At 40.1% G+C, this 9,355-nt stretch overlaps 1 protein-coding gene across 1 annotated transcript; it reads right to left on the bottom strand.

Annotated features, from left to right (window-relative positions):
- Positions 1–5,376: 5,376 nt before the first annotated feature.
- Positions 5,377–7,135, bottom strand: LOC131883512 (uncharacterized). Its single transcript, XM_059230995.1, has 6 exons — positions 7,132–7,135; positions 6,293–6,391; positions 6,093–6,209; positions 5,780–5,831; positions 5,615–5,656; positions 5,377–5,540 (listed from the first exon to the last, which is right to left on the bottom strand). Exons 1-6 carry the CDS (start codon positions 7,133–7,135, stop codon positions 5,462–5,464), a joined length of 393 nt encoding a protein of 130 aa, XP_059086978.1. The 3' UTR covers positions 5,377–5,461.
- Positions 7,136–9,355: the final 2,220 nt, after the last annotated feature.

Below are 9,355 nucleotides of genomic sequence, written 5' to 3'. Positions count from 1 at the left end.
CCTAAAAAAATGTGTTCATCATTAAGGTCCTAGTAAGGATTATACTGTAGAGAGTTTCTGATGAGACCAAAACGTTCCCTTCTCATTCACATTAAAGCAATATTAAGGGATTGAATTAATGTTGGTGAAAGTCACTCTTGAAAAAGAGCTTCATTGCAATCCCTCAATACCTACTTATTCATAACCATTTTAAAATCCTCTCCATTTTTCAAAATGCATCGGCATATTTCGCCTTCTCTAAACCCTTAATGGTTAATCTTTGCTTAATCTTTGTTTAATCTTCAATATTTCTTTATTGTGATTCAGGAGTACTAAGGGATTTCTAAACGGTAAAAGTTGAGCGATCATTAAAGATCTCAAGAATTCTGGGCGCGTCGGGATGTCCACGACCTTCTCTGTACAAATTCGCAATTTATAATATTTATATTTAAGAAAAATTAAAAGCCATTTTCGACCACTTGGCAGAAAATGATGTCAGAAAGTGGCAGGAATTCCTTCAGAGTCTATTTTTCTCATCGCTGACCACACATTTCCAGCCAACATCCATTATTTTCAAATTCAATGCCCACATGTGTTCTAGATGTGCTCTTCATGCAGTTGATCAATTTCATTGCACTGTCGCCTTCCTTCCTAATCTTACTTCTTGAGTATGGTTTTGTTCAGAATTGAGAGTGAGAAAATGAAAGAATAGAGGTTTGTTCATGCAATTGAAAGAAAGTATTGCTATGATCTCTAATGCAAAATATGATAATGATGTATTTCATTTTCCGTGCACATTTTAACTTCTTTTGGAGTTACCATCTGAAATTATTACGGAAGAGATGGGCTTTTAGCATGCCAGCTGTTGATAGTTCAGACTGAATCCAATTATTCCTCCAGGTGCCGTCTTGACCTCAGCCGTTGTAGCGTCGGTGTCAGCAGTTTCAACCTCGTTTTCATCCGTTTTGAACGTAATTACAAACGGCGTGACTTGAGCTGAAAATCAAAGATAGATGCATGAATAGGAATGGATCAATTCACACACAATCATATTTCTTTTTGGTTTGTTTTTTCATGGGCTTTTCTTACCGCTTCAGGGAATGTAATCCCCAGTACTATTAAATTGAAAGGTTATGATTCGTCTTGTTCGCCTTGAAGGGATATTTGGTCTGCCAACGAGTTGAGTTGGAAGACCGAGCTAATCCTTGGAATGCAGGGTCGGTCTGGAATGCTATCTAAAAATTTGTACAAGTCTGACTTGAAAGATGTAACCGGATCATTAAGGCCTACGTATTCCCTCAACTGGATATGCTCATCGAACTTTCCATTATCTTGGAGGACTACACCTAAATTCTTCATGGATGAGACCTGCTCAATATCTTTACCTCCATTATCTACGATTGGAGTATTTAAAGGAGTTGACCCAAACATCATTGAGCGGAATTTCATTCGGTTCAGGGCCATATTACTCTCAGTTACCCAAGAATAGATTAATTCTAGGTCCTTTGCCAGGCTAATGGAATCTTGGTCTTTCCTACCAGAAATTAACTTTGCATCGTCAGCATAAGAAGAGAGACTAGGTATAACACTACGCTTTTGAAGCGGGGCAATGAAAATATAGAAAGAAGGTGCCCTAAGATGGAGCCCTGTGGAACACCCGACCTGACATCATGTATGTCACTAAGGGATCCCTCCACCTTAACAATTTGCTTCCTACCGTGAATGAAGCATCTTATCCAATTGAGAACCTTGCCTTAGATCCCAATGTCATGAAGTCTGTTCAACAAAAGGCCATGCTCTGCTTTATCAAAGGCCTTGGCAAAATCAAGATACACAACATCTACTCACTCGTGTCTTTCCAGTCCCTCAATTATCTGTTGTAAATGCTCAATCAATTGGATAACCGTGCTAAAACGTGCGCGGAAACCGTGCTGGCTAGAAGCAAGGACTTTGTATTGACTTCAAGAATTTCAAAAAGTTTGGACTTCATGATCATGATCGCAATAATCAAAGCGAGAGAAATCAGCCTATAGTTATTGGGAAGCGAGCGCCTTTTCTCCCCCTATAGCCCCCTTACGCTGCACGCAATATGTTTTACGTTCTGCACTCCAGAGGGCGCTTTGTCATTCAGCCTCCATCAAATAAAGGGTCGATTGGGCCAATTCCTTGTTATTGAATTATAATGCGTTTGCGTTGTTTTTGACTAATTCTATCAAAATCTTATTTTCAATGAATGCCTCGGGTCACATATTGTCCGGAAAAGAAATTGCGTTCAAGTCAAAGCAAGAGCAGTTTATGTAGCAATCTACCATGCCTCTTCCCGTTTTTTGGGGCCTTCTGACGTTGCAAATAAGGGCCCTTATAAAATTGGAACACCGTGAGCTTACTTTAGTGAAGCGGGAAACTTGCCCTGATCCAAGAGTACGAGAAAACAGGAACAAGAACCAGTGAGCATCTCATCAGAACCTGAGATGTCACATCACCAGGACCAGGAGGGCTCGAGAGTCTCGAGTCCCTGATGGCCTCAAAAGCATCTTGATCTGTAACTTTTTGACCGGGCTTTCTCTAGAGCACGCTGGCTTTTGAGTAATGGTCGACCCTATCTCAAGAACTTGATGATCTAACAGATTACTAGGGGTCACATGGACACACGGGATCAGTTCAGGGTCATTGGAGTTGGAAAAGACCAAATTCAGGACGTTATTCGCTCTAGTGGCTACACCAACATGGTGGGAGAAATTGGGCAAGATTGCAAATTCTTCCAGCTTTTCTGAACAGCTGAGATGTCGATTTCGAAATGGGAATATACCCATCGGGCCTGGCCTCCCACTGTACAAGGCTAGCTGGAAAATTAAAGTCCCCAACAAAGAAAACTTTCGAGCAAACTGACTGGTCCAACTCATTTCCCTATGAATTTGAGAGCTGACAGGAACGAGCTGACTGAACAAAATGGGGGCCTATACATAGTTACAATAGACAGATCAAGCCCTCGGATGTGACAAACTAAGACCTCTACTTCTCCTTTTTTGCATGAATAATGTGCAAATCACTCGCAACATATAGGCATACATCCCCATGTGGAAATATGGGATTATCAGGGCGTACCCTATCACAACGAACTAACTTGAAACCAGCTATGGCCAGTTCTTCATCTGGACCCCTGGCTAGTTCTTCTTAAATTGATAACTGTTGTGCTGTCTTTTTTTAGAAGTCAGACAATGCACGTTCAAATATAACCCTTCACGGGCCTCTTTTTTAAAGGATCAAGTTCACTAGATCTTGGACCATCCTCTCCAACCGTAAAAAAAATCCCACTTATCAACAAACGAGGAGTAGGACAAGGAATATTAGGGAGAGTGTATTTACAGGAATGGGGGTGGATTGGGTATTTGAAGCAAGAGGAGGGAATGGGAGAGAGTGGCAGGTAGGAGGAGGGGAGGGCGGAAGCTGAATGGGTTAAGGTAGAGGGGTGGGGCGGGATTAGGTTTAGGAAAAGGGTCAGCTCCAAACTACGAAACTGAGCTATCCTATTTCTCGCCTTTCTTTGCGTCCCTTCTACGTGGACGGAGGTACACCGTACATTAAAGCACGTTTTAAGTCTCATGGACTGACGGCACATGTACGGGTGAAAAAAAGGCCAGCTTTGAAACTACGAAACTGAGCCATCCTATTTTATTTATTAAAGATAAGAGTCTGATAGAATTAGCCAAAAACAACGCAATCGCATTATAATTCTTTAAAGAGGAATCGACCCCATTGGAAGTTTATTTGGTAAAGCCTGAGCCACAAAGTGCCCTCTGAAGTGCAGAACGTAAATCATATTTCGCGCAGCGTAAGAAGGCTATGGAGTTTGAAATTTTGCCACAACAAACGATCATGAACAGGGTTGCTTTGAGGATAATCTATTACTAGTCAAAAAGACTTGATTCTTGTCCGCATTGTGTGTCTGAAGAATAGAAATATCATTCCAATCTGAATGACCACTTGTGCATTCATTTTGGCAACTATTCAAAGCTTAAGGATAAATACTCTTGCTACAATAAGAAAAAATATCCCTCCTGTTTTACACCAGTTATGGAACTGCTCGAATTGAAGGTCGTTTTAGACTTGGTCGCTTCAAATTGTGCACATTATTAATTAGCAGGGATAATGCCATTGTTCTTTATTTCGGTCAAGTATTTCAAGCACCGGCGACTTTTTTGGATCACCCACCATTTTCTGCACATTCCGTCATTTTTGGCCATGACAGTAGAAAGTGGCAAGAAACTTTAAAAAAGTAGATTGATGTCCCGAAAGGACCCTTTGGAGTAGGCTTGAATGGTTTTGAATCCATCTCATGACTGCAAGTTATTTAAAGTTTTGATTAAACCTTGTCCCATTAGCAAAGAAAAGGATGCCGCAAATGAGGGCTAAGACAATCTTTGTGCTTCTGAGTCCGTGTGCCAAGTCAGTCACAACTTAATGAAAGGTGGACACCCGTCTTCAAACCATGGGTTGGCTCTTTCATCATGATGTTCCAGTTCACAAACTCATAGTAAAAATAAAGGCGATTGTTCAAGGTTGGAGAACTTACAACAAACGGAGATTTGCTTCGTTGGGTCAGCCACGACATAGGCATCTGTCAGTGCTTTGTCAACTATGGAGGACAAAACTCTCCCACAGATTCGACCTTCTAGACCACTCATCGCGACCTCCTGAGCGAGAGGCGTTGCCGGTCCAATCACATCTTGTGCTCCGGGAATCTGAAAGAAAAACGTATAGTAGAAGCAAACAAGTATAGTACTATAAAACCAAAGACTAAAACTATTGTTTTTCAAACGCTAAATTCGTTCCCAGATCAAGGTCGAACCTCGACGGAAATGAAATATTTCCGTTGATTTTTGTTGCTGAGGACCCCTGAGGCGACTTCACTTGAAAGACATTTGAAAAGTTACACCTCATACGGTTGTGATTACAATGTATTACAAGCTTCATTTGCGAAGCATTCGACTTACCAACAAATAGTCCGTTGTACATGCAGAACCAGTGGCACTTTTTGCATCGGCATCCGGGCTTAAGCTGCAAAGAATTCACAAAATATCCAAAGTGATGGTGTTTTCAGTGTGTTCCGAGAGACGACCCCAACATGTGGCAAGTCATGTCTCATGCAATAACAAGGCATCTAAAGAGCTTAGAGTTTTCTACAATGACAAAAAAAAACATACTTCACCCGCGAGAAGGCTGAGAGTGAGATGAACAATGTTAAGGATCATCCCTCTTCTCTCCCTTTCCACTTGTTCGAGTAAAGTATTTAGACAACACAAAGTTGCTGTATTAGAGAACACTGCAAATTTGCACGATGAACGTTTGTAAAGCACTCTTACCTTAATCCAAAGGCAACCTAAAACATTGGCAAAATTTCCGTTAGCACAAAATCTGGTTGATTCCATTTAAGCACTAACCTGTGACGATTCGATGGCGCCGGCAATGGAGTCAGGCAAAGTTAGGCACGTAGCAAATGGCACAACGTCCAGATTCTCTTCGGATGCATATGTTGTAGCATTGATTGGATAAATGAGTGGCTAAAAGATTTATGTTGCGTTGATCAATTGATATGAATGGTGCGTACGTGCAATGATTGCGAAAGTTGACTTACTCGTTGAGGTCACGGCAGCAGACGCGGTTTGGAAAATTAAAACTGTGGAAAAGGGTATTTTAGGTTTCATTGTATAACTGATGTTGAAATGTGAAAACATCTTATCATTGCGATACTAGGGTGATATGGCTTCCAATAATAAGAATTACGATGTCAAATACTCACCTTGAAACTGTTCCAGATGTTCCCGTGATATATTGCAAACAACCATCGGGTCCTGAAACAATAATGCACTAAATACTAGTGGCTATATTTATCGTAGATTGTCAAACGAAAGAATTTGAGCCTGTGATAAATTTGGTTCCAAAACACTCGAACCCTAATGTAAAACTGACCAGGTAGCTAATTTGGGACGTAGTGGTCAGCTTTGTAATCTACATACATTGTTATTACCGCGCGTGGCTTTCACGTCAAGCGGGAGTAGTTTCTAGATTTTAATATATCTCAAATGTAACAATGCCATACAAGCCGTTCGTACCTCCTTCTTCTTGGGAACATTTATATTGTGTAACTTTGATGTCCCATGCGCGCATTGCCGCTGAGCCTGATAAGGTGAACGCAGCTTTGTGACATTGATCACTTGCATCCACAATGACTAAAAAGAACAAAGGCAAACTTGTTAGAACGAGAGCCGAGATAGTGATAAACCAAAGCTTTAGTCCAAAATGCATTGCTTACTGTGTTGTCCTGAATTGAAGCCGCAAATGACCGGTGATCCCACACCACCAGGGGCTGTCACTGAGAACTGATCAGTCGTGCAATCTCCAATGGCACCGGCTAAAGAATCAGTGAGTTAACTTAAGATCTAGCATTCATCCAAGTAATATTCCTTGAGGTAAAGATGGGTTTTGATACTGGACGACCTGAGAGTAATTTACACGGTGACCAACTAGCACCTTCATTTTGTCTATACATGTTTTGATCCTTCCCTTCGAAAACAAATTTATCGTGCTTTCCCGTTAGTTCCCAAATACCTTAAGTAAATGTGAGTCAATTTCACTGAATTAAACTGAGTAGAATCTATGACCAGTTTTGTAAAAGCAAGTGATATCACATATATCTCTCTCTCTCCTGTTTTGTTGATTTCCTCCAGGTGTTGTCCTAGTAGCACTTTAAGCACCTTAAGACCAAATCGTGATCAAGCAATGCAGTACTGGTTTGATCAATACATCAATAGTAATATCTTGCCCTTTCATTGTTATCAGAATTTATCGGCCACTGCTGAGTAAGAGTTTGTATTATACTTAATCGACGGACACTTTACTATGACGCATACCCGACTCCTAAACCTATTCATGTCATGACATATCATGAACATCAAAAGACCAGATCAGCCAGTTTCAACATCGAACTTGGATGCATTCAACCTTAACTATCTTTACAACAACATAAATACCTCGATAGATCGGTATTTTCGCTTCGCTACTTTCCGATCTACTTTTATTGAAAACGGAGGCATGATGAGGGTAATAATGAATGATCTTAACTTGGCTCGGACAAAAATAAAAGAGGGTAACCCATGGTTTAGGAACTTAAGAATTGACTCTATCGTACGTACGTCCAAGCATTCTCTTTCTCAAATATGTTGCTCCCAAAAACTTGGAGTTCATAGGAACTTCCAACAAACTATGTCCTCACATTATCTGTTGTACTGTCACTCTAAACATATACTAAATATCTTGGACGTAGGAAAGACGATCAAAGAAATCTTGAGCGGATCTTCAAATACTCAGGGCTCTTTTAACTGCACAAGTTATCACTGTAATCAGTGTTTCCATTTCGGTCCTATTTAACATGTTTTTTTTTATTTGGGGGAGAAGTAAATGTAATCTATCAATTGTTGTACAAAACCTCAAAACCTCAGCATGTTTCAAATGATCTGCAGTCTGGGTGGCTGATCAGGGGACTTATTCTTATTTATTCTTTTAGTTTTCGAATTCAACGATATAACAGGAGTCCCTAAATAGACTCATTTATCTTTCATGCGTCCATACTATCCTGCGGCATTCGAGCAAAAACTGATGTTCTATTGGAATCCAACTCAGTTGGATTACTAACAGCTTTGAGTTCTTGGCATTCATGTGACCTCTCATAAATGTCTAGAATTGCAATGTCTGGTCAGACAGAAGAAAATGCTCATGATTGAGCATATATGTTTGAATGCTCACAATACCGAAATGCAATTGGAAGATCATGAAAAGCACATTGATTCGTTTTATAAGAAAATGTAAAAATGCGATCGTCGTTCCTAACCATCAAGGGCTTGACCAATTTCAAAATCCACTTGCTTCAATAAAGTGTGCCCATCTTTGATAAAAGCTTTGCCTTTTAAACAGACCTCAACCTCTTCATCCGCCCTGTAATCGCCAAACCCTGAGATTGTAAACATTCGCAAGAAAGGATGAAATTTGCACTTGTGATCGCTTTTAGTGCCATGTGGCTCCATGCTTGTTCTTCGATGAGTTTGAGAGGTGAGTTTGAATTCTTGAGTCAAAAGATGATCAAATACTCGTGAGCAACAACAACTTTGATTAAAGGTTGGAAAAAAGAGATGGCTTCTTAACATGCATGCACCTTTTGGTTTTACAATAAGTTGAGCAGACGCTGAATAAATAAGTTAAAAATAGCAAATAAAATTGCATAACTCAAATATCATAGGAAATGGCGTCAAGAACCAAAGTTTAATTCACATTATTCTTTGAGTTTAAATTGGTGTCTCCAATTTAAAGACTTTCCAATAAGTAAAACATTTGTTTCAATGGATTAGTAATTTCCTTGTTGTTTATTACATCTCTCAATTGCTCAGAAATACAAAAATGTAAATAGAAAAAGTACGTATGATTTGGCGATCTATTTTTCTCAGACTCGCCTATTTTAGCTTGTTTCAGGATAAGGTGATGAAAAGGCTATTTTTGCCGACTAGGAATGGCAACCCCACTAGTTCAAGACGATAGAGTTATACCTCTTATCTTATTGATCTTTCAATTGATATAATGTCTCAACCAACGAATTAGATTTGGCGGAACTGGCTAGCCCTAGAATATACTGGGTTGATCAGGAATTTGGTTCACAACCTTGTCCAAGTGAGACTTAAATCCTGCTACTGGATCAACACCTACATGCTCACTACGAATGTTTGAAGGGAGTCAATTAAACAATGAAAGAGCCCAAGAAAGAAGAGAGGTAGGCCTCATTGTTCTTACTAATCTGGATTCCGCGATTGTGAACATGAATACATAATTTTCATAGACATCAGACTTGGCCAAAGTGTAGGAAAAAGTGTTGAAAGACTTTCTTCCTATTAGACCATCTCCTCCAAAGGGGTCAAAATCCAAGCCATCAGCATAGTTTTCTGTCTAAAATGAGTACTGCTACCCAACTCATCGGCCACTTGGAAGTGTGAGAAAAAATTGCCAAACAGTGTATCTGCTAAATGCATTGGAATTGCAATGAGAATACAACTACTGAATCCATCATTCATCGCTCGGTTCTTGAAAGAGCCCCCAGACTCGTCTAACTCACCGTCTACCTCCTGAAGGGTCATCTACGAAGGAAATAATCCAATCCCCATTTCAAACATGACGTGGATAACTTCATCCAGGCTAGTGCACTCTAATCGAAATCAACCATCAACAAGCTCAATTTCGATTTCTGATCAGATTCGCTTTCGAGTAATTGAATTTACGTGTTTTGCGCCTTGCCCCTAGCCAAGACACGTGTCTCTGTACAGTAAATGACTGA

Source organism: Tigriopus californicus, chromosome 7 (assembly GCF_007210705.1).
Source record: "Tigriopus californicus strain San Diego chromosome 7, Tcal_SD_v2.1, whole genome shotgun sequence".
NCBI classification, from domain to species: domain Eukaryota; kingdom Metazoa; phylum Arthropoda; class Copepoda; order Harpacticoida; family Harpacticidae; genus Tigriopus; species Tigriopus californicus.
Note: the sequence above shows the minus strand (reverse complement) of the source record. Positions and strands in the feature narration are given on the sequence as shown.

Bases quoted from the DNA above. Each gene is read 5' to 3' on its own strand.
- LOC131883512 (XM_059230995.1), bottom strand. The intron at 5,832-6,092 runs GTACGAACGGCT...TTATTGTTTCAG, and splicing joins ATGTTCCCAAGAAGAAGGAG to GACCCGATGGTTGTTTGCAA. The intron at 5,657-5,779 runs GTGAGTATTTGA...CCTTTTCCACAG, and splicing joins ACATCTGGAACAGTTTCAAG to TTTTAATTTTCCAAACCGCG.